The sequence below is a fragment of the Bufo gargarizans genome, chromosome 6, assembly GCF_014858855.1.
Source record: "Bufo gargarizans isolate SCDJY-AF-19 chromosome 6, ASM1485885v1, whole genome shotgun sequence".
Classification (NCBI taxonomy): Eukaryota; Metazoa; Chordata; class Amphibia; order Anura; family Bufonidae; genus Bufo; species Bufo gargarizans.
Genome location: NC_058085.1, coordinates 293795989 through 293823360, shown reverse-complemented (window position 1 = coordinate 293823360; position 27372 = coordinate 293795989). Strand labels below are relative to the sequence as shown.

General features: G+C 46.7%; 1 protein-coding gene across 1 annotated transcript in view; it reads right to left on the bottom strand.

Moving 5' to 3' along the window:
- The window catches only part of RTKN2 (rhotekin 2), a 106200-nt gene that overhangs the window by 38596 nt on the left and 40232 nt on the right, over positions 1-27372 (bottom strand). The window contains exons 5-9 of the mRNA XM_044298198.1: positions 18102-18219; positions 9959-10156; positions 8488-8582; positions 5665-5771; positions 4818-4949 (exon numbers count right to left, since the gene is read on the bottom strand). Of these exons, the coding sequence (XP_044154133.1) occupies positions 4818-4949; positions 5665-5771; positions 8488-8582; positions 9959-10156; positions 18102-18219 (650 nt within the window). The remainder of the gene's footprint in view (positions 1-4817; positions 4950-5664; positions 5772-8487; positions 8583-9958; positions 10157-18101; positions 18220-27372) is intronic.

Below are 27372 nucleotides of genomic sequence, written 5' to 3'. Positions count from 1 at the left end.
CCGAGCCAGGGGAGGCAGAAGAAAGGTCCTGTCCAGACTCCTCGGTGATTTGTCCCAGGCCGACAGAATTGCCCTCTGAAAGGTGCGGGATCGGAATTGTGCGAACGGCACCGCTTCGAAACAGGCAACCATCTTTCCCAACAACCGCATGCTGGATCTGAGGGAAGGGCGGTGATGACGGAGGAGACTGCGAACCGACCCGCGAAGGGCCAGACGCTTGTCCGACGGAAGGCGGACCTCCGCCAACTCTGTATCCAGGAGCATCCCCAGGAAGATCAGCCGTCTGGAGGGGGTAAGGGAAGATTTGGGGTGGTTGATAATCCAACCGAACCGCGTCAGGGTCTCCAGAGTGAGTTCCACACTGCGGGATGTCTGAGAGAAGGAGGGTGCCTTGACCAGGATGTCGTCCAAGTATGGGAGAAGAAAAACACTTCTTGAACGTAGAAGGGCCAAGACAGGGGCCAGGACCTTGGTGAACACTCGAGGAGCCGTCGCCAGACCAAAGGGAAGGGCGACGAATTGGAAGTGATCGTCCCCCACCGCGAAGCGCAGGAAGCGGTGATGACATGGAGCAACCGGAACGTGGAGGTATGCATCCTGAATGTCGATTGAGGCCATGAAATCCCCTCTTTCCAGGGAGGCCACTGCGGACCTGAGAGACTCCATCCGGAATCTCTGCAGTCGGAGAAAACGGTTCAGGCGTTTTAGGTCCAAGATCGGACGCACTGAGCCTTCCTTCTTGGGAACCACAAAGAGGTTCGAGTAGAACCCCCTGAACCTTTCCGTCGGAGGCACGGGGGCGACGACACCCTTGTCCATTAGAGAGTGAATGGCCGCGAAGAAGGCGGCCACTCGTACGGGATCTCGCGGAGGACGGGATCGGAAGAAACGGTCTGGCGGAATGGACGCAAATTCGATTTTGTATCCGCAAGATACAATCTCGAGCGCCCATGCGTCTGAGATGTGGGCCCGCCATACGTTCCTGAATAGGAGAAGGCGGCCCCCCACCCGGGTGGGTGGGGGCGCACCTTCAGGCAGAGGGCTGCTGGCCTGTGGGAGCCCGTGCAGGCTGGGACTTGCGCCAGGTAGGTTGCGTCCGCAAAAAAGGCTTCTTGCGTCTATCCTGGGCTGGGCCAGAGGAAGAAGAACTGGCCGCGGGTCTAGACCCGGTGGGCTTGCGAAAGGACCGAAAACGGGACGAACCAGCGCGACCACGGGGGGCGCCCATTGGCCTGGACTGGGGGAGGTGAGTACTCTTCCCACCCGTGGCCTCTGATATAAGTTCGTCCAGACGGGTTCCGAACAGGCGGGAACCCGTGAATGGTAGGCCGGCCAAAGAGCGTTTGGAAGCGGCGTCCGCCGCCCAAACCTTCAGCCAGAGTTCCCTCCTGACAGAAACTGCCAGGGCAGAGGAACGGGCAATGAGGGCACCCGCATCAAGGGAGGCCTCACAGACGAATTTTCCGGCCTGAACAATTAGTTGGGCTAAGGAACGGAGGTCCTGAACAGGGACGTCCGACCCTAACTCCCGTTCCAGTTGCAAACCCCATTCAGAGACCGCTTTGCCAACCCAGGCGGAGGCAAAGACCGGTCTAAGGGCCGAACCAGAGGCAGTAAATATGGCCTTGGAGAGGGATTCCGTACGACGGTCCTCAACAGACTGGAGGGAAGATCCGTCCTGTACAGGAATAGTAGTGCTTTTGGACAGGCGAGCCACGGGAGGATCAACCTTAGGCGGGGATGTCCACGTGGTCACAGAATCCGCTGGAAAGGGATAACAAATGTCCAGCTTTTTGGGTGTAATAAAGCGGACGTTAGGCCGAGTCCAAGCCTTGGATACCACAGAAGAAAAATCAGCGAGTATGGGAAAAACCTTGGAGGCCTGTTTGGGGCGGAGAAAGGACACGCCGGCCTGTTCAGAGCTGGGGGGGGTCATCGTGTAGCTGAAAGGTATCACGGATGCTAGTGACAAGATGCCCCACCGCGGACGCCAATTTGGACGGAAGCTCTGAGTCCATGTCCACGTCCGAATCCGCCAGTTCTCCCTCAGAAAGCGTATCCCTTTGAGAGGATAGACTTGACTGAGCTCGCACGCATGGCGGAGAGAGCGAAGCATCTGGAGAAGATGTGCGCTCAACCCTTGAACGTTTCTGAGTATGCCGGGCCCTGGAAGATTCGCTGCGAGGCAGGGAACCAGTGGGGGCGGCAGAAACGGTAGTCCCAGCGGGTGCGACAGGGATTGTGGCAGCCTGCGGGAGAGGCGGTCTATCCACGAGACGGCCCACTACGTGTGTAAGGCTTTCCACCGCCTGAGACAGAGACCTAGCCCAGTCAGGGGGTTCAGAGGCACCGGGGGGCGCAGCGGGAAGCGGGCCCTGCACCGGGGCCTGACATGCAAGGCAATGCGGCTCAGATTGCCCACGCGGAAAAAGTTCCTTACAGGCGGTACAGGCATGGTACCAGGGTTTGGGGGCACCTGTGGGATCTGACATGCTGAAGTGTGGTTGTACTCTAATATAGAGACCACAAAGGGTTATAGCAGCTATGACCAGGAGGGTTAGGAGAGGGTTAACTGTCCTACCAGTGCCTCAGAAGAACGTCAGGAGATGGCCCAGATCAGCAGCAGCAGAGAAGCAGTGAACAGCAGTGAGCAGCAGAGCGCAGCAGAGAGCGCCCACAGAAGCCGAGCGATGTACACAGGAGGTTAGAGTCCCCCACCGTGTCCCAGCTTCCTGTCAGGAGTGAGGAAGCGCGGGAAACCTCAGCAGAAAGCACGGGGAACAAGCTCCGCCCCCTCCAGCGCTTGAAATGTCTCCTGTGAAGGAGAACGTAGCTCCGCCCCCAAAATGACGCGCGCGTAAGCCCCGCCCCCTACCGGGACCGCTAAGCCCCGCCCCCCGTTCTCGGCGGGAAGGGGGAGAGAGAGAAGAGAAAAATGGAGTCAGCCCTGAATGAGGGGGAGGGGGGGGGAGAAAGATAGCAGCGTGGGGGGGGAACGGCGTGGGGGTGCTGAGGATGCTGCTGTGCTGCATTGTCCTGCAGATGAGCGCTCAGAATGAGCGACCACGGGTGCCCCCCTTACCCAGAGGGGTAGATGCTGCAGATAGGGACGGGGTATGGGCTGGAATAGCCATCTCACCGTCCGACGTCTTCACCCTCAGTCCTTTCCAGCAGGGTCGCCCCTTCAGCCACTGGCACCGCAGTGGCAGGAAGCTGGAAGAGGGGCTTGGCGTGCGGGCGACCCCCTAGCTGGCGGGATGTAGGGGAGTCATTGCTGCCCAGATCCTCCTATTGCTTCTGTGGGGGAGGCAGCAGTGCAGATAAGTTGGCACTGGCGCAGCTCAACCCCGGGAGAGCAGAGAGGTCTAATGCGTCTCTGGTATCCCTAGGAAAAAATAAAATAACAAAATTAGAAGAAAAAGTAAAAATAACAAGGAGAAAACAGCCCTGCAGTAGCAGGGAGTGTCTTGCCTCCTTGGACACTAAGCTAAAACTGGTAGCCTCTATCTCCAGGCTGAGGGTATAGCTGTGGAGGAGGGGCTTAACAGTTTTACTTAGTGTCACGCCTCCTAGGGAGCTGAGCTATACCCAAGGTCTGTGTCCCCCAAGGAAAATGGGCGAGAAAAAAATCTACTTTAACTATATCAGTTTCTTGGCAAGAGATTGGAAAAGAGAATCGTCACCCAGTTTTCCCAAGCAAAATATGCCCCCACAGTGTAAACATATGGTGTCTGGACACCTTTAGAGGCAATTTAACACGGTTTTGAATAGAATAACCTGCTATGCTATTAGATGCCCCAAAAATGAAAAATAAAAAATTATAAATATCATTGTAAACCCTCCCCTCCAGTGATAAGATGATGACTCTGCTATCCAACCTCAGTCTGCACAGTTAAGCTGGAAACTGAGTAGCACAAAGCAGGAAGTTTCACCATGCAGAGTGAGGTCCACATCTTTTGGAGTCCCATTGAAGTAAATGGGTCCGCATCAGATACACAAAAAAATGCGGATCGGATAGCGGACCCAAACAATAGTTGTGTGCATGCTCCCTTAATGGAAGTATCACCATGAATGTCAGTGTAAGGCTACATTCACACAACTGTTTTGCGGTCTGCAAATTGCTGATCCGCCAAAAAAAAAAAAAAAAAAAAGTAACACGTCCGTGTGGCATCTTTTTATTGCGGATCCATTGTAACATTGCTTATCCTTGTCCGCAAAATAGGACATGGGCTACAGAACGGACGTACGGATGCGGTCAGCACACTGTGTGCTGTCTGCATTTTTTTGCGGACCCATTGAAATGGGTCTACATCCTATCCGCCAGAAAAAAAATAAAAAAAATAAAACACGGAACGGACACGGAAACAAATTACATTCGTAGCCTAAAACTAATGCCTTCTAGGGCTAGCTCAGCTGAATCTAATGATACCTTTCACTTAGTGATCCCTTGCCACATTCTGGAAAAAAAGTACATTTAATCCATATGCCAATGAGGTGTTAAGTGCACTGAGGGCTGGCCCAAGCCACTCCGCGCACCCTTGTCCCTCCCGTTTCCTGTCAGCCTCTTCCACTCTCCAAGTAAATCAAGGAGAGGGCGGGTTGGCAGAGCAAGCCAGGGTGCACAGAGTGGCTTGGGCCTGCCCTCGGTGCACTAAACTGTTCTTTTGCATATGTATTTAAGTACTTTTTCTCCATAATAAAGAAATTTTTGACAAAGTGAAAGGTGTCATTACATTCTACAAGGCACTGTGCCTGGTTTAACAGTGAATTTTAGGTGACCGACTCCCTTGGAACATTTGCCTTTTGAGACAATTTACCTTGGTAATAGGAATGGTCATAGTCGGCTCGATTTTAGCTTCTATTTCTTCCGGTGAATAGTAGCAATGCAAGTTCCCACCTTTCAGCACACAGTACAGTCTGTTCCAACTACGAACGCCACCAACCATTTCCTATATTGAAGCATGAGATAAGTATTAAAATATCTTTACAGTGAAAATCCATATGCATCACTGCTTGTCATATAAGTAATGATTAAGAATTATCGCCAATCGCTGCCTGATTAACTATAGTGGAAATATGGGAATGAATGATGGAGTCTATGTGCTATCTAAATGACCAACAGGCATAACATGCATTCAACTGTCACACACTACGCAGAGAAAGGGGTAAAACAAGAATTTGAGGTGATGCGATACAAGATGGGGAGATTTATTACAGACCATTTTACGCCAATCATCCTGTGCTGCCGTAGGAGCACATGCCTCATCATAAATTAGGTGCATCCTCCACCAGTGCATGCGCCTAGACTGAAATCTACTGCAGCTCCAAGCTGCCGTGGAGTTCAGTCTTTTTACGCTGGAAAACTGGCATAAATGAAGATACACTTTCTAGACCCACCACCTCCATTACTACGCCCCCCTTTCCAGGAAAGTGGCGAGGGCAGCGTAGAAACGCCACTTATGCCTAGATTTAGGCGTCATAGCGTTTAAAAAGTCGCAAGAATAGGGATTGTGACTTTTTTACACCAGAAAACTAGCATGGGGGAGGGGGAAATGATAAATTGTGTAAAATGCGGGGGAAGGGCTGTAATACATGAAGCCAAATACAACAAGCAAATAAATTATCCAGTGAAGTTGCTGGTCTGGGTTGTGGACGAGCGCTTACCTGCTGGTTAAAGAAACCACTAACAACTTCATCAGTTACACACGTGGGCTGTGCAATCAAATGGCAGCATACATTCCCATACAATGGAAGCCAGAAAGAGGAATCCTCTGTAAATGAGAGGCAAACACACAGTTAATATTTTGGCAAAAAATAAAAACCGGGAAAAATAGCCCTAATGTTGCATTAGCCACAATAAAGTAAAAGTCGCCTGGTTGATTTAGTAGCTCAGCCATTTCTCCTGACTCCCTCTTCCACATGCACGCTCAGCCTAGCATGCATGTGTTCTAAATGGGGGACATGGGGATAAGCTGCTGCCAGATACCTCTGGTGGAGGCTCATCTTCGTGAAGAAGAAAAGGATCAAGTTCTCAACATGCCCAATCCATCTATCCCCAGACACCATCTGAGGCCCGTTCACATAAGATAGTTAGCCAGTCCAGCCGAAAACTAATATTCTATGATGTGCCGTAATTGTAGTGCTCTGGAGTAGGGAGTACTTTGACATTTGCCTATATCCCCTATGCCAAGTTAAAACTTCTTACTTTATTTCTCTTAAAAGGGTTAACTTATACTGTTTAATACTGTGTAACTGCATTTTATATGTTGTTGTGATCTACATCCTGTTCATTATCACTGTATTTACATGGCTTTGTGGAATGGGCTAATGAATACTGAAAGACTGTTAGGGCTTTAAAGGAGAAGCTGGTAATTTTCCACAGCTGCCATAGGGCTTAAAGTAGACCATGTTTTGGAGGGAAAACCCCAGACGTTGTTTACCACCATGTTTTTTTAGGGAAAAACCCAGGCTTGTTTACCACCAAAAAGCAGACAGCCTGACCTTTTAAAATGTCTGGTTTTAGCTATGTTATTATGTCTGGAAACTTGTTTTTGTCTGGAAAACCTGCTGTGTCATTGCCATTGAATATCACTAAAGGTCTAATGTAAGTCTATACCAGACGGGAGCTGAAACAATATATCTGTTTGTGCCGAGTTTCTCCACTGCACACCTCCCACTAGAAGGTTCTAGTCTAGCAAAAACTGTATATAAGGAGAGCAGTCAGAGAGCTGCGGATAGGGACCAGTGCTTGGAGGGGAGACTCATGCCAGCCTGCATGAGCGACCAGAAGAAGATGCCGAGATGGGGACGCTGAGCAACAGACCATGGGTCACTAGCCCTGTGACCAAGGAGCCACCCAGACTACTGAGCTATAGACCGTGGGCCCTTGACCAGGATGCCAGCCTTCTGAGAGAGAGAGGGACAGCTATCTCAGGCCTTTCCTCGGCAAACCATTCTTCTGCTAGGGAGGAGACTCTGCCAGACTACTGAGTGACCAGAAGATGCTGAGATAGGGTTACACAGCCTTCTGAAGAGAAAGGGGGACAGCTAGCTCAGGCCTTTCCTCAGCAAAAAAAACAAAACCTTCTTCTGCCAGGGAGGAGATTGAAGAAGCCAGCCCAATGCCTTGTTTGTACCCGATTTCCTCCAGTAAAGAATCACCCTGGTTTACTGCAGACCCTGACTCTCTGGACTTATTTCCCATTGGGGTACACCACGCCTTACCATCCTTTCCGGAGAGCAGCAACACGTGGTGACACCTAGACGGTGTCCAGGGGACCCAGCATAGCATTGGGGCCACCCCAGACTTTGCCACTGCATAATGATATGATAAGAGATCTGGGCACCCATAGCTCATGCAATGTGTCCCGTGATCACTAGTTTCAAAAAGTTAGGAAAAATTGATTTCATATAGAGAACACAAAGGGGGAGATTTATCAAAAACCAGCGCTGCTGAAGAACACTCCTAATTTATGGTGTGGCGCTGGCCTAGTCATAAATTAGGCACATAGTCCAGCAGAATGAAATCTACGGCAGCTCTGAGCTGCTGTACATTTCTGTCTTATTTGCGCCTGAAAATGAAGATATATGTGACAGACCGCTGCCATAGTCCCTTTTCAGAAAGGGGTAAGGGCAGAGAGGAAAGGCCATTTATGACAAAATTTGTTACAAGTGGCATTTAAAAAAGTCGCAAACGCGTAGTGACTTTTTACACCAAAAAAGAGGCACAGATAGATAAATCTCGCCAAAATTCTTACAAGAATGTTTTTTTTTAAATCTAAAAGTGTATAAAAACACCTTTTTTTTGTTCCTAGACTTTAGAAACTCCCCGATTACCGGTATTTACAGTTTCTCTGCGGTATAAGGTTCGAGTCACACGTCTGCATGAATGGGCCCACATTCGTTTCACAATTTTGCAGAACGGTGCAGACCCAGTCATTTCAATGGGGCCCCAAAAGATGTGGACAGCACACAATGTGCTATCTGCATCCATAGTTCCGTTGCCCCCACAAAAAAAAAGATCGAGCATATCCTATTCTTGTCCACAGCCACGGACAATAGGCATTTCTATCATAGTGCCGGCCATGTTCGATCCACAAAATGTGGTGTTCGTGTTTTGCGGATTAGCAATTTGCAGACTGCAAAAAACCTGTGGAAGAGTGAACGGACCCTTATGTTTACACTTGTGAAATACATCAAAAGAACACTATGGTGGTCAGTAATGGACTCATTAGTCTGGCTTTGTTTTACTTTTTAAATTTCAATCTCAGGCTGCTGGATCTGTGTGTAATTATATATCTATAACATTCTCAACTGTGTCCCGCTGGTTTGTGCTCTGTATCGCTTGGGGACACATCGCTGCCAGGGAAGACCAGTGAAGCGAGCCGGAATGGAGCAAGTGAGTTTTTTTTATTTCCCCCCTACCCAGGTACAGCAGCATGGGGTAGAAACTTATTAGAACTCGTATGCATATGTGCAGACACTTACCATGTCCTGTGATAGTAAGGGTATGGGTTCTGAAGCCATCTTCCACACTATCCAGCGTGAATGTAATATGAGCCAAAAGCCTGTATTTTGCTCCCCTAAAAGGTTAAACAAAATGCATTAATTATCACTTATATCAGCGATTCTTCCTCCACTGCTGATTCAGTAAGACTGAACACCTGGCAATGTTAATTGTCTACAGAGGTTATTGAAATTAAATTTTTGTTTGTTTTATTAATAAATGCTGTAGCAATTTTTTTTTTTCATTTTTAACCATTTCCCTGAGTATTGTGCCTACATTAGTTGTACAGACAGTGCAACCATGAGTGTGTACTTAATGGCTACAACAAATGTGAGGAGGTGAATATAGCCCTTCCTATAGAGACCACAGAGTATAGGGGGAGATGACTACAAAGCCATATCTGTGGGTACAATATAGCTACCTGGCATTTTCTAGCCCTTCAGCATAAAGGTCTCCACTCTCTAATGATAATGAGAGGTCACTGCTGATCCTACCCCAGTCTACACAGCAAAATATAGGAAAGGTCAGCCCACTGTGTGAGCTCCAATTGTCATTATGAAAAACAGGGTTTATAACAAATGCATTATTTACAACAAACTTGTCACATGGAAAAGCCGAATGCACACGGCCGTGAGCAGTCCGTGGTAACCCGGCCTGGATTCCTGCCGAGAGCAGGAGCGCACGGCGTCATTGGTTGCTATGACGCCCTGCGCTTCATGCCGCCGCTGCACTACAGTAATTCGTATGATCTATAAGAGTGTATTGCTGTAGTGCAGCGGTGGCATGAAGCGCACAGCATCATAGCAACCAATGACGCCGTACACTCCAGCTCTCAGCAGGAATCCAGGCCGGGTTACCACGGACCGCTCACGGCCGTGTGCATTCGGCTTAAGAGTGCATTGAGAGATAGCTGGCAATCACTGAGTAAGACCACCCACATGACTACTAAACTATATCAATCTGCTCAGTGCCTACTGCTCTAGAAGATTCTGCACTGCATTTTCAGTGTGTCAGATTCACTTTAAACACAACCTCAATTTAAAAAAAAAAGTTGGGGCGCTGTGTAAAATGTAGATAAACGTAAATAAAAACAGCATGATGTGATCTGCAAACGTGGTAAGCACGGTGACGTTATCGCGCACATCACAGGTCCTGCTGAATGAAGATAGAAGAGACTGCTGTAGCGTGATCAAGGGGATGAGGAGAGTTTATTATTATTTTTTTACCTGTAAATGGCCATTATTTTTTGCATTCTATATTAAGGAGAAATAAATTACTGTGAAATAGTCTCTAAAAACATAATACTGTATAGTCTCAATTCTGCTCAAACTTCTCAAAACCTCAACTAAAAGTTTTTTCCCTTCTAGGATTCCATACATTGTTTTAAAGATGGCTACAAAGTGACCAAATATATGTATATTAATAATAATGGACGCTGAAAGCACAACTCACGGCATGTGAGGATTGGAGGAAAAAAGAGCTTCTGGCTCAGATTCTTCAAGTTCTGAATTAAATTTCTTCCCTGTAGATTTCCCAATTGAGTTTCTAAGCCTCCGTGCGAGTTTCTTGGGAGTGTTTGCTACAGACGATTCTTCCATGCTGCAGCTATATACTTCCAGCTTTAATTGAAAGTCTGGCCTTGCTTCAGTGCTGCAAAAGCAAGTAAACATCTGTTGTGCTGTAAATTAATAACTCACAATAAAAAGATATGCATGCTACATTACAGCATATGAGCAGAAGAGATTGATCGTGCTGCAAGAATCAAACTAAGAGCATATTAATGAAGACCAACATGAAAACACATAAAAAGGTGAGTTCATAAACAATAAAGACTACAAACAGTCCTATTTAGATCTTTCCTCACAAACCTCCTTCATCCCCAGTGACCAATTGAGGGCTAGATTCCAAATCACCTACAATCAAAAAAACACACACACACACACACACACACTCTCAACACACATCACCGGCAGATCCTATCTGTGTGAATTTAATCACAGCAACTCAATGTGACTCAGTAGTGTGTATGACCCCCATGCACTCCTGACCAGGTTTGGGCATGCTCCAAATGGTGTCCTGGGGAGGGAGGGTGAAGGATCTCCTCCAAGACCTGGATAAAGGCATCAATGAGCTCCTGGACAGTCTGTGGTGCTACTTGGCGGTGTTCAATGCACTAAAAGAATGTCCAGAAGTTTTTGGACATTGGGAAAATGAGGGCCTGTCAATACCATCATTATCCAGGAATTGCCTACACACTCCGACCACATGAGGCTGGCCATTGTCCTTCTCTAGAAGAAACCACAGGACCCATTGCACCAGTATAAGGTCTGACAATGGCTCTAAAGATTTTAGCAGGCAAGGAACCATTGGCTATCATGTGGAGGTTTGTGTGACCTTCCAAGAAATTGCCAGACTACCACCTACCCACTGCCAAACCAGTCATACTGAGTTATGTAGCAGGCAGCATAAAATTGACTACAGTGTCTCTGGACGCTTTCACGTTTGTCAAACATGCTCAGTGTCATCTGTAAAGAGAATAGGGCACCAATGGTAAACCGGCCAATTCTGATGTTCTTTGTTGAATGTCAATCAAGCTGCATAGTGCTGGACTGCGAACACAGGTCTCAATACAGGACGCTGGACCTTCATACCACTTTCATGAAGTCCGTTTCGACAGCTTGGTCAGAAATGGGAAGGACAGTGGGTTATTGGAGGTGATTGCACACGACCGTATGCCCTCAGACATTCAGTCCGTGAGCGGGCCATATTTCGCGCAGCGGCAGACATCGTGTGCACAGCATCATAGGTTACTACGATACCGTGCGCATCGGGCCCACTACTGTCCAGAACTCATATGATCACGAGTGCACGACAATAGTCCCACGGACGGTACGATGCACACAGTATCGTAGTAACCTATGATGCTGTGCGCATGATGTATGCCGCTGCAGGACATATGGCCCGCTCACTGACCGAATGTCTCGGAGGGCATACGGTGTGAAAGTACCCTAACGTTCTGTGGCCACCACCTGCAAACCCATTCCGTTTTTGGGAGTTGTCTTGCTGTGGTCTCTTTAGTGCACCTTTTGTATTTTGATTTGCACCAAAGCAGGTGACGTAAATTCACAATCACTTATGCTTCATAACTGGACAGATTGATATTCCTAATGTGAAAGTGGCCCGCATACAGCGGGTCCGCAATACAAGGGCACCGGCCGTGTGCATCCCGCATCAAGGATCGCGGACCCATTCACTTGAATGGGTCCGCAATCACGGAGATGCAGAACGGAGGCACGGATCGGAACCCCACAGAAGCACTACGGAGTGCTTTGTGGTGTTTGTGGCTGTGCCTCTGCACCGCAAAAAAAGTAGCGCATGCACTACATTTTTGCTGTGCGGACCGTCGGATGCGTGAATGGGTCCGTGATCCGCATGCGGCTGCCTCACGATCTGTGCCTTTGCATTGCGGACCGCAATACGGACCCCTTACGTTCGTGTGCATGTAGCCTTATACTGTGATGCTTAAAGGGGTTGTCTCACTTTAGCAAATAGCATTTATCATGTAGCCAAAGTTAATTAGCACTTACTTATGTATTGCGATTATCCATATTGTCTCCTTTGCTGGTTTGAATCATTTTTCCATCACATTATACACTGCTCGTTTGCAGCAGTGGCGATTGTATATTCACACTATAGGAAAAAGCACCCATCTCTGGTAGCCAGGACCACGGGAGCGCGCATAGGCACGCACGCGCAGCAGCTTCCACCCCAGCTGTGGTCATAACTAGGGATGAGTGAATTTCATATTTTGAAGTTAAAGTGCAGGTTCATGTGGTGATATTTACTGAATTGCATTATGGATTCTGGTACCACGGACCATAACGCAATTCCATGACTAACAGGCATTCCATTACGCATTCCGAGGCATTATTCATTCCGCCATAATAGACAACTATGGCCTGCATAACGGATCCATCCAGTCTACGTTATGCTGAAGTCCTCTCCAGCATAACTGAAACCGGACAGATCTGTTATGCAGGATATGATGAAATGAATAACAGAATGACTCTAAAGGCATTCCATTTTGCATTCCGTCATGAAATTGCGTTATATGGTCCGTGGTAATAGGGTTGGACGATATCAAAAATATACCCACGATAACGATATTAAGAAATTTATCGCGATAACGATATATATCGCGATAAATGCCCATTTAGAAGAAAAAAACACTTGGGGCCACAAGGAGACGTTACACTGTATGGGGGCGGCCACAAGGAGACGTTACACTGTATGGGGGCGGCCACAAGGAGACGTTACACTGTATGGGGGCGGCCACAAGGAGACGTTACACTGTATGGGGGCGGCCACAAGGAGACGTTACACTGTATGGGGGCGGCCACAAGGAGACGTTACACTGTATGGGGGCGGCCACAAGGAGACGTTACACTGTATGGGGGCGGCCACAAGGAGACGTTACACTGTATGGGGGCAGCCACAAGGAGACGTTACACTGTATGGGGGCAGCCACAAGGAGACGTTACACTGTATGGGGGCGGCCACAAGGAGACGTTACACTGTATGGGGGCGGCCACAAGGAGACGTTACACTGTATGGGGGCGGCCACAAGGAGACGTTACACTGTATGGGGGCGGCCACAAGGAGACGTTACACTGTATGGGGGCAGCCACAAGGAGACGTTACACTGTATGGGGGCAGCCACAAGGAGACGTTACACTGTATGGGGGCAGCCACAAGGAGACGTTACACTGTATGGGGGCAGCCACAAGGAGACGTTACACTGTATGGGGGCAGCCACAAGGAGACGTTACACTGTATGGGGGCAGCCACAAGGAGACGTTACACTGTATGGGGGCAGCCACAAGGAGACGTTACACTGTATGGGGGCAGCCACAAGGAGACGTTACACTGTATGGGGGCAGCCACAAGGAGACGTTACACTGTATGGGGGCAGCCACAAGGAGACGTTACACTGTATGGGGGCAGCCACAAGGAGACGTTACACTGTATGGGGGCAGCCACAAGGAGACGTTACACTGTATGGGGGCAGCCACAAGGAGACGTTACACTGTATGGGGGCAGCCACAAGGAGACGTTACACTGTATGGGGGCAGCCACAAGGAGACGTTACACTGTATGGGGGCAGCCACAAGGAGACGTTACACTGTATGGGGGCAGCCACAAGGAGACGTTACACTGTATGGGGGCAGCCACAAGGAGACGTTATACTGTATGGGGGCAGCCACAAGGAGACGTTATACTGTATGGGGGCAGCCACAAGGAGACGTTATACTGTATGGGGGCAGCCACAAGGAGACGTTATACTGTATGGGGGCAGCCACAAGGAGACGTTATACTGTATGGGGGCAGCCACAAGGAGACGTTATACTGTATGGGGGCAGCCACAAGGAGACGTTATACTGTATGGGGGCAGCCACAAGGAGACGTTATACTGTATGGGGGCAGCCACAAGGAGACGTTATACTGTATGGGGGCAGCCACAAGGAGACGTTATACTGTATGGGGGCAGCCACAAGGAGACGTTATACTGTATGGGGGCAGCCACAAGGAGACGTTATACTGTATGGGGGCAGCCACAAGGAGACGTTATACTGTATGGGGGCAGCCACAAGGAGACGTTATACTGTATGGGGGCAGCCACAAGGAGACGTTACACTGTATGGGGGCAGCCACAAGGAGACGTTACACTGTATGGGGGCAGCCACAAGGAGACGTTACACTGTATGGGGGCAGCCACAAGGAGACGTTAATTGTATTAATCATTGGTGGCAGTGGCCACAGGGTCCCCCTCCCATCATTGGTGGCAGTGGGCCCCCCTCCCTCCCCAGTATTAATCATTGGAGGCCACAGGGTCGTCCCCCCATCATTGGTGGCAGTGGGCCCCCCTCCTCCCTCCCCAATATTAATCTTTGGAGGCCACAGGGTCGTCCCCCCATCATTGGTGGCAGTGGGTAGTTCTGATCGGAGTCCCAGCAGTGTAATGCTGGGGCTCCGATCGGTTACCATGGCAGCCAGGAAGCTACTGAAGCCCTGGCTGCTATGGTATGTTAGTAAGCAGCATTATACTCACGTGCGCAGTGGCCGCCGGGCGCTCCTTCTTCTGTCTGTGCGGCGCATTGCTAATGCTTATAGCATTAGCAATGCGCCGCACAGACCTATGAGAAAAAGGAGCGCCCGGCGGCCACTGCGCACGTGAGTATAATGCTGCTTACTAACATACCATAGCAGCCAGGGCTTCAGTAGCTTCCTGGCTGCCGTGGTAACCGATCGGAGCCCCAGCATTACACTGCTGGGGCTCCGATCGGAACTGCCCACTGCTGCCACCAATGCAGGGACTTAAGAACATTCCCGGCACCCGACCTCTGAGAGGACGCTGTGATCACCGCGCTGGGATTAATTGCGCGGATCACAGAGTCCTCTCAGAGGTCGGGTGCCGGGAATGCGAGTCACAGTATTCCTTCCCTCCCTCACGCCGGCCGAATGGATAAGAGCGCCGCAAGTACTCTGTAAATGTGCCGTACGGTACTTCACGCTGGGGCGGGCGGCCGCGGATTTAGAAGCGGTCTAAGACGTCACGAAATACCGCGATATTTAGGAAACGGCGATATCGCCATATCGCCGTTTTTTTAATACCGCGGTATATCGTGATACCGGTATATCGCCCAACCCTACGTGGTAATGGAATCCATAACGCAATTCAGTAAATACCACCACACGAACTTCAAAATTTGAAATTCGCTCACCCCTAGTCATAACCCCTGGAAACGAGCAGTGTATAATGTGATGGAAGACTGAATCAAGCCAGTAAAGGAAGCAATATGTATAACCACAACCCATTACTAAGTGCCTTTCTCTACATGATGAATGTCATTTGCTGAAGTGAGACAACCCCTTTAAGTGTTCGCTTATTTTTTTGAGCAGTATATTCTGCAGAGCTGCAAGCTTACTGTATCACTCACATTTTAGCCTGTCAAGCATGAGGGGTATTTAAGCACACTTCATGCAATACTTGCCTTGGTCACATTTCAACCCAGGACCCAAAGGCTGCTAACCACTGAGCTGTGCAATATTAAAGGGGGTTCAGCTCTGAACCCGGACATATCCCTATTTTCACCCAGGAATCCCCCCCCCCCCCCCCCCCGCCCAGATATGAGCACTCGAGCATGGGCAAGGGCTTTTTGTTTACATTTTTCACTGCTAGGCGGAGGCTTCGGCCTAGCAGTGTTGCCGCTGACATCACCAGCTCTGATGGGCAGGATTTAGCTCTGCCCTAGCCGTTTTACAGGCTAGGGCAGCGCTAAAGCCTGACAATTACTGCCGGTGACGACATCGGGCTCACTGCTGGGCAGACTCCTCTGCCTTGCTTTTCCCAGGGAGAGCCCGGTACGTTACTGGATCTTCAAATAAAGCCTTTGCCCTGTGCGATTCAAGGCGAAAGGAGAGAACTGGAGCATGAAATGCTCTGATGCTCATATCTAGGGGGCTGCCTGGGTGAAAATGGGGATTTGTCCGGGTTCAGAGATTAAAATCAAAAGGGATAGGCCATCACTATCGAATCAGTGCGGGTCTGTCGCTCAGCAAAACCAACCTTCAACTTCTTGCAGGGGCTGTGACACTCATGTAAGCGCTGCATCCTCTTCATTTCTCACCTGTATGCCAGTGCAGGGTCCTTACACACATTTGCACCTGCGTTTTTCAACGTGGATTTTTAAGAGATTTTAGTGACTTTTTCCACACCGTTGTGTGAAAAAATAATGTTTTTTCCCCTCCCTTATAGTAAGATAAAAATGCCTGAAAAAAACATGACAGCATGCTGCTTTTTTTGAAAGACAAAAATTCACAGAACGCACACTTGCCTTCTGGTCAATCTGAAACTAATTGGCTTCCACGCATTTGTCTGAAAATAAGGGTCTTTTACATACTTTCCTTCTCTGTATATCTGTTGGTATGTAAATCGGGGCAAGCTCCAACCTCTCTGCCAAACCGATCCTCATAGTCAAGCCCAGGAAGGTAAAAGAAGGGGAGATGAAATGGATACCTCCAGAAAAGATGGGTTTTACTTGTAATTAGGTGCTAATATTTCCTGAACAGTATATACACTGTACATATATACTTGTATTATACAGAACTAAAAATACATAATACTGTGTGCATACGAGCAAATAAACTAAAATATAAAACCAGATAAGGAGATAAACTTTCAATTATCCCTTCACTCAATGTGTGTATCAGATGGATGCATTTATACTCTAGTAGTGTTGTAAATGTACTACATCATATGGACACAATTTGGACAGAACGTATTTTTCGCTTTATAAGATGCACTTTTTTTCCTCCGAAAAGTGGGGGGAAAATTGCAGTGCGTCTTATAAAGCGAATGGTGCCATTTTTACATTGCTGACACATCGCCGGCCACTATGCTGCACAGCGCGTCCTGCGATGTATCAGAGCTCTATCACGCGGGTGGGAGGAGGGGCTGGAGGCCCACAACTGCCGTTGCACTTGCGGCGGGGCCCGATGCAGTCACTGTACTCAGTTACACCGGGCCCCGCTCACAGCAGTCTTCATATGTAAAGTCTAGTCATGTAATCCTCAATCCTGCTTTGTTAAACTACGATAATCGCCTGTAGTAGTACTCCCTATCAAACTAGCAGGCCGGCAGGGTAACGTCACTCATTCGCGCTCCTGCTCCTCCAACTTCTTTAATGAAGGTGCATTCCGTTTCTGTATTTCCATTCCGCAAAGAAATAGAACATGTCCTATTATTGTCCGCATTACGGACAAGGATAGTACTGTTCCATTAGAGGCCAGCTGTTCCGTTCTGCAAAATACAAAATGCACAATGCACACGGACGCCAAATATATAGGGTCGTGTGCATGAGGCCTTAAAGTGGGATGGCAGCGATGTGCACAAGAGGCTACCCCGCCCTCATGCTTCTAATTAATATCTTCCTCCCTATTAGGCCACATGCACACGAGTGCGGGTGAACGTACACAAGATCCTCACGAATTTCCATGAGGATTTATATGCGTTTCTGCACTATATCCGCACCAAAATCCGCAATTTCTGGGGTTATTGAGGTTATTGGTGTGGATTTGATGCGGTTTTGCCACAAATCTCACCCTTCATTGGAAAAAGGGTGAAACCGCAAACATAATTGACATGCTGCCGATTCGGAAATCCACACGGCAGGTCAATTTCTACACAGAAAAATAAATAAATGCAAAGCGAGATTTGTGTAACGCCGTACACTTTTCTGGTACTGTACTATGCTGCAGTTTTTCCCCACACAAGAATCTGTACGGAAAAACCGCACGTATTCTGCAATGTGTGCAGATGGCCTTACCGTGCATGGGGAAATATCTGTCAATCAATGGCTGGAGAATGGGGAGCATCCTGCATCTCTTAGATACATCAGACTCCACATGCACAGCGCTGGCTGCACGCCGCACTAATTCAGCTAAGAGCGAGCACCATCGATGTCCCGACGGTCATTTAAGAGATGGAAGACAGAACAAATTTCCATCCAAACAGCTGCATAAATTGGATACTTACAATATAATAGCGTTCTCGAAACAAATATCGGTCATTGTCTTATCCACGATAACCATATCTGTATCAAATATTTCCTGGCCAAGTCTCAACATGCAGAATACTGCATAGCGATCCGATTCTGTAGAGGAAGCAAATGAAAACGGTAACTGACAGTTCACTGCATTGAAGAATGAGCGTGCACACCTTCACTTAAAGGGGCTGTCCCACAGAAAATATTGTACATTTTTCAAACCAGCACTTGGATCTGAATACTTCTGTAATCGCATGGAATTAAAAATGTATTATAGCTACTGAGTTATTCAATTAAATCTGTATAGCGCCACCTGGTGGTTATTTTTTTATTTCCTCTGTCCTGGTCACAGACTGAGCAAAATGTTCAGTTCCATCCATCAACTGCCAGCAGCTGCAGCATGGGCACGCCCCATATGCCAACAGCTTGAAATAAATTTAGCAGAACAGAAGCAATGAATGGGAATATGGCCTCATGCACACAACAGTATTTTTTTTGCGGTCCGCAAAAAGTGGTTCCGTTGTTCCATGATCCGTGTCCGTTTTTGTTTCCGTGTGTCTTCCTTTATTTTTGGAGGATCTCCAGACATGAAGGAAAGTAAAAAAATATCTAAGTCAAGTTTGCCATGCAAATTATAGGAAAAAAAACGGACGCGCGGACGACAATCTTGTGTGCCTCAGTGTTTTTTTCAACAGACCCATTGACTTGAACGGGTCTACAAACCGTTGTCAGTGAAAAAAAATAGGGCAGGTCATATTTTTTTCACGGACTGGAAACACTGATCACGGACGCGGGTGACAAACGTTGCATTAACCGAGTTTTCCACGGACCCATTGAAAGTCAACGGGTCCGCAGAAAACGGAACAACGGACACAACAGTCGTGTGCATGAGGCCTATCTCTGGATCCGTGTGAGGTACAGGGCTGGTTCTAGGTTTGGTAGAAAGAGGATGTCATATTTTTTACGTTACTCATGGGATAACCGCTTTAAACAATGAACACAGAAAAGTCACAAAATAAGAAAGCAATATTCCAGCAGCTCCTTCCTTAAAAGGGGTTATCCAACCCCTATAATGACCTCCCCAATGTATGGGCCTCTTGTATACATTATACCTACCTGCTCCCCGAAACCCACGCTGCTCCAGATCCCTGCACGGCCACATCTCCCCGTTGTGCAGATCAAAACATAGAGTCACCCGCGATGCATTGGCGACCCTGCAGGGATCCGAAGCGACACGGGCAACATTTTTGGCTTTTTAAAAAAAAAATTATACTCAGGCTTTGTATAACGCATCCGTATAGATCTGTAGCGCAGATATATTCACAAGGCCCAATGACCATACAGGACAAGAATAAGCAAAATACAAAAACACAGCTTGGATCTTTGTTTAGGCTACTTTCACACTCGCGTTTTGGCTTTCCGTTTCTGAGATCAGTCATGGGATCTTCCAAGCGGTCCAAAACAGATCAGTTTTGCCCTAATGCATTTTGAATAGAAAAGGATCCGCTCAGAATGCATCAGTTTGCCTCCGTTGAGTCACTATTCCGCTCTGGAGGCGGACACCAAAACGCTGCCTGCGGCGTTTTTCTGTCCGCCATGTAGTGCGGAGCAAGACTGATCCGTCCTGACACACAATGTAAGTCAATGGGGACGGATCCATTTTCTCTGACAGAATAGTAAACAGATCCGTCCCTTATTGACTCAATGGTGTTCATGATGGATCCGTCATGGCTATGGAAGACATAATACAACCGGATCCATTTAGGACAGATGCGGTTGTATTACTGTAACGGAATCTTTTTTTTTTTTGCAGATCGATGACGGATCTGCAAAAAAAAAAAAAAACGAAAAAAAACCCGCTAATGTGAAAATAGCCTTAGATAAAAGTGATGAATGATGCAGAGATAATAAAATAATTCATAACTGAAATTGATTTTAAATGGGTAACAAGAGACATGAGATATGCATTGGCGCATACAATACTAATTCCTGTGGGTCGCAGCAGACCCTCATCCACTGTCTGATCAATAGCGTCGGCATTCATTTGATGGACTAACTATATCAAGAGATGAGTTTCAGAAGCCTTTCTATCTGTTAATGGAAATATTTTCTTGCCAGTATTAAGGGATTAAGTCTGCTGGCAGTGTATGAAAGCCTATTACAAGCAAAAGCAGCTTAGATGGCTATGAAAGGCTGTAAATTTAAAAAGGCTGTAAATTAAAAACTTTAAAATTAGGGTATTAAATGTACAAAAATAACGTTTCTGGTCAGATTATTTATTTAAATGTATTTTGCATTGCTAAGCTAAATTAAATGTAATAAAAGAGCCACAGATACAAGGCAATATTACAGATAAATCCAATAATTATGCGCACAGAGCTAAAAAACTGCTGTCCACCTACCTGCAACAGAACTGTCATTGTACATCAGACACGGGGGAACACTACCAACCACAACAATGTTCCCTGTGGCCATCAATAGAATCCTTCCTATTTTAGAGGAGTTACTCATGGCACAATTTCTCTCCTTACATTACTAACAAATATCCCCCGGTGTGAAGATTTCTGCAATATTACATTAGAGCTCAGAGAGGAACCATAGGCTAATGGGGTTGTCCGGGATTTTGATACTGATGGACAGGTCATCAATATGAGGTCAGGAGGGGGTCCAACTATCAGCAACCCGGCCAACCGGCTGTACGAAGAGGCTGCAGCACTCCGTGAACGCTTAGGTCTCTTCCTAGTGCAGGGATCAGCAACCTCCGGCACTCCAGCTATTCTGAAACTACAACTCCCAGAATCCAGCTTTCACTTGTATGGAGTTAACAAGAACAGCTGAGCAAGTCTGCATATTGGGAGCTGAAGTGCCGAAGGTTGCTGACCCCTGTCCTAGGCCATGTGACATTGCATTCATCGGTCACATGGCCTAAGCGCAGCTAAATCCCATTCAAGTGATCGGGCTGAGGTGCAATTCCAAGCACAGCCACCATCAAGTGGATGGCACTGTGCTTAGTAAGCTGCAAGAAGGCCTCTTCAAACAGCTGATTGGCGGGGGTGCCGGACCCTCCACCATTCTGATATTGATGACCTATCCTGAGAATAGGTCAATAATATGAAAAGCCCTGGGTGTAACCACAGACTAAATCACGGTCACGAAATGGGAATATTTTAAATCAGGAATTTTCAGGCATCAGCTATACGACCATATCCGTATTAACGTCAGCAATCACGGATACCTTGTGTGTGCACTCTGCAGGCACACAAACTGTTTTTGTTTCCGCGTCCGTGTGCTGTCCGCATCAGTATGGCCTTTACATAGCCCCGCAAAAAAATAAATATAGAACAGCCCCTATTCTTGTCCGTTTTAGGGATTGTTACAATGTATCCTCAAAAAACGGATGTCATCCGTTTTATTTTTTTGCGGATCCGCAATTTGTGGACTGGAGGCACACGGTCACTAGCGGCAGGAAGGATCCAATAGGCTGTTCACCCGACGGAACAGCCTGCCGGAGGTCAGTGCCGCTAGTGTGCAAGTAGCATAAGATTAAGATTACTACCCTCCTGGAGAGATCCCCCACCCCAAAAAAAAAAAAAAAAAAAAAAAAAAAAAAAAAAAAGCCAGGGATTTACATTTCAAATCTACCAGTTATACGTTATCAGTCACATTGAACACATAGTCTGATCTGTATGGGCATGGTATAGAGCAGGATGAGCGGAGCCGACTATACATATTGAGATTCAGTAGAACTTAAATTTCATTCATATAAATATCTGTTCTTTCTATGCTTAGGAGTCCCGTGGGCAGTCCTGGTTGCCTGTACAGATAGCGGTCAATCATTTTTTTAGAGGCACCCACTGGACTCCTGATCCCTGAAAGAGAAGAGACGGTCCTGTGAGGAAGGATTTTCATTAGTAGATCTCATGATGCCCATAGATAGGGCTGAAATGTTCACTTTAATCAGACACAAATAAAACCCAGATATTTATTATATTTCAGTTAGCAAAACTTGGACTTATCTGGTCATTCATATTGCATCTGGTCGCAGTTTTATTTTTCAGACCCACTCCATTTGAACTAATGAAGTGTGAATTGCACCATTTAATTTAAAAGGGGCTCTCCAGGATTTTTATATCGATAATGTATCCTTAAGGGTACGTTCACACTTGCGTTTTCCGGTATCGAGTTCCGTCCTAGGGGCTCAATACCGGAAAAGAACTGATCAGTTTTATCCTAATGAATTCTGAATGGAAAGCAATCCGTTCAGGATGCAACAAGACGTCTTCAGTTCAGTCCTTTTCCGGTATTTGGACAGAGAAAAAAAAACCGCAGCATGCTGCATTTTTCTCCCCGCCAAAAATCCTGAACACTTGCCGGAATCCGACATTTTTTTTCCATTGGAATGTATAAGTGCATTAAAATTGCTGCATGGACGGATCTGGTCTCCCGGCCTGTGTAATATATATGTAATTAATATATATATATATATATATATATATATATATATATATATATATATATATATATATATATATATATATATATATATATATATAATTATATAACATATGATAAGTTTTTCCCCGATGACACTGAAAAGACAGATCCGGTATTGCAATGCATTTGTGAAACGGATCCGCAAATGGTTTCAGTTTGCATACGGAACTGCCAGCCAGAATCCATCAACGCAAGTGTGAAAGTACCCCAAGATAGGTCATGAACAATAAAATCGGTGGGGGTCCAACTCACAACCCCTCACTGATCAGCTGTTTTGCAGTAGGTCCAGTCCCAGTTAGTGAACGGAGCCGTTTACTGGCAAGTGAATGGGAGCAGCGCGGCAGAAACCTGCTCCATCTGCCGAATCTACAGCAAAACAGCCGATTGGTGGGGTGTCAGGAGTTCGACCGCCACCAGTCTGATATTTCTGACCCATCTTAAGGCTAGACCATCAATATAAAAGTCTCAGAGAACATAGCCATAGGCCTCCTTCACACCCCTGTCAAGGAGATCAGGTTGCCTGAGCTGGCAAGAATGCCGACTGTTTGTCCATCTAAATCCCGGCATATATGGTGGAAAGCGGCCGGACCACCACCCAACCTCATTACATTCAATGCTGGATCTCCTTAACGTAGATGCAAACTCAGCATTAGGGCTCACGCACACAAAATGTATTTTTAGTCTGCATTAAATCCGCATTTTTTTGCGGTTTGGATGCGGACCCATTCACTTCAATGCGCCGCAAAAGATGTGGACAGCACACCGCAGACTCTCCGCATCCGTATGTCCGTAACACAGCCCCGAAAAGAAAAGAAAAAAATTATATATAATATATATATATATATATTTTTTTTTTTAATATTATTATTTTTTCATATATTAGGCTTGAGAAAGGCTCTAGTATTGAGCCGAAACGTCGCTTTTCTTCTACAATGGGTGAATAAATTTTTATTTTATTTTTTACTTTTTTACCTCTGGAGTGCTGGCCGGTTTTAATTTTTTTTTGTATTTTGGAGCTGTGCTGGTCTCTCATTTGGGCATTGCACCCGCATTTACTTTGGACGGTTCTGCCGCTGGTTTTTTGTATATATATGATTTTATGTCCATATTACGAACAAGTAATATAATAATATATAGGAATGATTGGGCACACCTAAGATACTTGGAGACCAATTTATTAAGGTTGTTCAAATAGTTAATTGATAAAAGACAGTAGTAGAATAAAATGGTAGGAATAAAAACAGCAGTGCGAATTTGGCAGTGCTATTAATGTATAAAACTGTCACGTAATAAAATAAGATTAGATGCGTATGTGACCGAAAGGAGGCTCAGAGTAATGCCTGCCCGGCAGTACCAGTGACTATGAGCCTCGTTGCGACCACAGCCTCGTTTAGCCACTGAGGAAGGGGACATCATAGCCCCGAAACGCGTCTGGTCTGACCCCCCAATCTTATGCGAGTGCACCGCATCCAACTAATTTGAAGACCACTCTGAGCCAGTGTACCGAACGGAGCCGATCTGAAACCAAGCCTGGAAAACCCGGCAGCTTTGGAGCCAAACAAGCGGGACACGTGCAGCAATCACAGAAGTGACGCACTCAAGCTACCGCTGGATCCATCTCATTATAAAGGCAAAGACTGAAGGAAGGTTTCGATAGACGGCCGAGGTATCTCCGAATCAGGAGAACCCTCCAACACTGGTAAGACTGTGAACCACTTGTTGTCTCATCACGGGATTGTTCTCTGACTGTAAGCGGGACGCCGCCGGGTCAGAGACAGAGAAACCTTGACTTTAAACCCTGCAACCTCTTTTAAACACTCTTCTGCTGCTGTTAGTGGGTGCCAATACCAGAAGGATCTCGACCTAGTACATCCAGACTTTTGATATTTACATTTATATTTATATAGGTTTTACCCACCCGGCATTCTTAATTTATAAAGTATATAATTTTATTGACTGTTATTGGAATATTCACATTTACTGTCCACTGTGGTCGCAACGAGGCTCATAGTCACTGGTACTGCCGGGCAGGCATTACTCTGAGCCTCCTTTCGGTCACATACGCATCTAATCTTATTTTATTACGTGACAGTTTTATACATTAATAGCACTGCCAAATTCGCACTGCTGTTTTTATTCCTACCATTTTATTCTACTACTGTCTTTTATCAATTAACTATTTGAACAACCTTAATAAATTGGTCTCCAAGTATCTTAGGTGTGCCCAATCATTCCTATATATACTTTTGCTTTTTAACAGTGGGGTGACGCTGTAAGTTTGAGAGCACCCTTTTTGGTGTATCAGCCACCCTGTGCATCCAACTAACCTACTCTTTCGAAGTAATATAATAAGTTATTACGGACCGGCCGTTCCGGAAAACACGGAATGCAAACAGCCGGTATCTGTGTTTAGCACAAAACATCCGACGGTCGTGTGCATGAGCCCTTATTCACATCCTTAATATAAATGCAAAACAGTCTATTTTAATGCCCAGGTCAAGTTCGTGTAGGTTCCATGTGTCCATCTGTCATCCATTTATATTAAAAAAAAAAAAAAAAAAAAACACACACACAACAATAACCAACCAATATTCCCAGTTACTCAATTTTCAACTGGAACAGGAGTAAAATGTGAACGCTACCAGTGCTTTTCATCGTGCAGCATAAAGCTTTGGAGGAATGCGTGACACTTTATACAGAAGAAAAATATGCTGAGAAAATTACTTAAGCTCCTCTTTGTTAACAGAAAGCTGGAATTATTTGTGTTTCAGAATTTCCTGTATGTGAGGATGCTGGAATGTGTTTCAAATAAAAGTGCTAAGCCCAATATGCCACAGAGCTGTGAAAGCGCTGGCGTTTATTAATTATACATGCAAGAGTTTTTTTAATGTGTTAGGCTACTTTCACACTAGCGTTTTAGTTTTCCGGTATTGAGATCAGTCATAGGGGCTCAATACCGTAAAAAAAAAAAAAAAAAAAAAACACACACACACACACACACAACAGCTTCAGTTTTGCCCCATTCATTGTCAATGGGGACAAAACTGAACTGAACGGAATGCTTCAAAATGCATTCCATTCAGTCGCGTTCTCATATCGGAGACTCCGGCGGAGAGCAAACCGCAGCATCAGTCATGGGATGCGGAGCAAGACGGATCCGTCACCATCGACTTACATTGGGGGGGGGGGGGGTCATGACTTTCAATGGAGTTCATGACAGATCCGTCTTGGCCATGGTAAAGATAATACAACCAGATCAGTTCATAACGTATGAAGATTGTTTTATTATCAGTAACGGAAGTGTTTTTTGCTGAACCCTGCTGGATCCAGTAAAACGCTAGTGTGAAAGTAACCTTAGCCTTTATAGAACGGCTTCTATAAGCACAGCTCAGTGCGCAGAAAGCATGAAAAATAGAATAATTAAAAATGAAAAACTGAAAAACTCTAATCTTACTGTAGCGGATGATGATTTACCTGTGAAACAAAGCTGAGCAACGCACGAGGAAGTCTAAACAACAAACAGAGGGTAAGAAGCTGAATACTGCGATATTACTGCAGTCAACACATTGGCCCAGATTTACTAAGGTGCCTGCACCTATAATGTGTCTAAAAAGTGGTGCAATTATGGTCTAGACCAGGGGTACTCAACTGGCGGACAGCGGTCTGAATCCGGACCGTGGTTGCCAGCTATCCAGACCCCTGCATGCACCCGGGTGCCAGCTCTAAGGGGGTGCCACAGTCCAGAAGCAATGAGCGCTTCCATCAATATGGAAGCGCTCATTGCTGGAGCGTAGTGAGCTGGGTCCTGTCACTCACTGCTCAGCTCCCCGCGCTACTCCCCTCCTGCAGGCCAGCGGCGCACAGAATAGTTAAGCAGGAAGTCTTCCTGCACTTCCATTCAGTCTGCAGGCACAGATTGTGTGGGCGGAGCCTGCAGTCCAAACATCTGCATAAGCCCCGCCCACCGTGTGTTTCAGTGCAATCTTTGTCTGCAAGGGAGAGAGGACTGAGCTTCAGGAACGGGACATGGCGAGTAGGTACTGCGTTTGTTTTGTTTTTTTAACACCGAGGGTGCACAATGGGCATCGCTAATGTGAAGGGGGCACAATGGGCATTTCTACTATGGAGGAGGTACGGGGCACAATGGGCATTTCTACTATTAAGGGGGCACAGAGGGCATTACTACTATTAACGGGGTACAAAGGGCATTATTACTGTGAAGGGGGCACATATAGGGCATTACTACTGTGAAATAGGCAAATAGGGTATTCATACTCTGTGAGGAGAAACTAAGGAGGCATCGCAATGTGTCAGGGGCACTAAGGAGCGCCATAATGTGTGGGGGCACCAAAGGATCACCCTGCTGTGAGCGTGCACCTAGGGGTATCACACTCTGAGGAGCACTAAAGGGATATCACACTGTCTAAGGGGCATCATTATTGTTAGGGGGCACTGAAAGGACATTCTTACTGTTTGGTCAGCAGAAAGGAGATTAGGTGGGCTTGGAGGTGTGGATTATTAAAAAAAATAAAAAAAAAATAAAAAAGGTACTAAAAATTGCTACACGTCAATGGCGTTGTCCCGCCTTATATATTTTTGGGGGTTTTGCAGCTTGGACCTTCATCCTACGGCAGACTCTGATGTGTGGACCTTTACAAAAAGTACTTCAGTACCCCTGGTCTAGACATTCAAATGCCATGGACGCTATTGACCATGGTATCTGAAGGGCGAAATTGCTGGGATTAGAGTTACTTGCCCGCTGCCTCC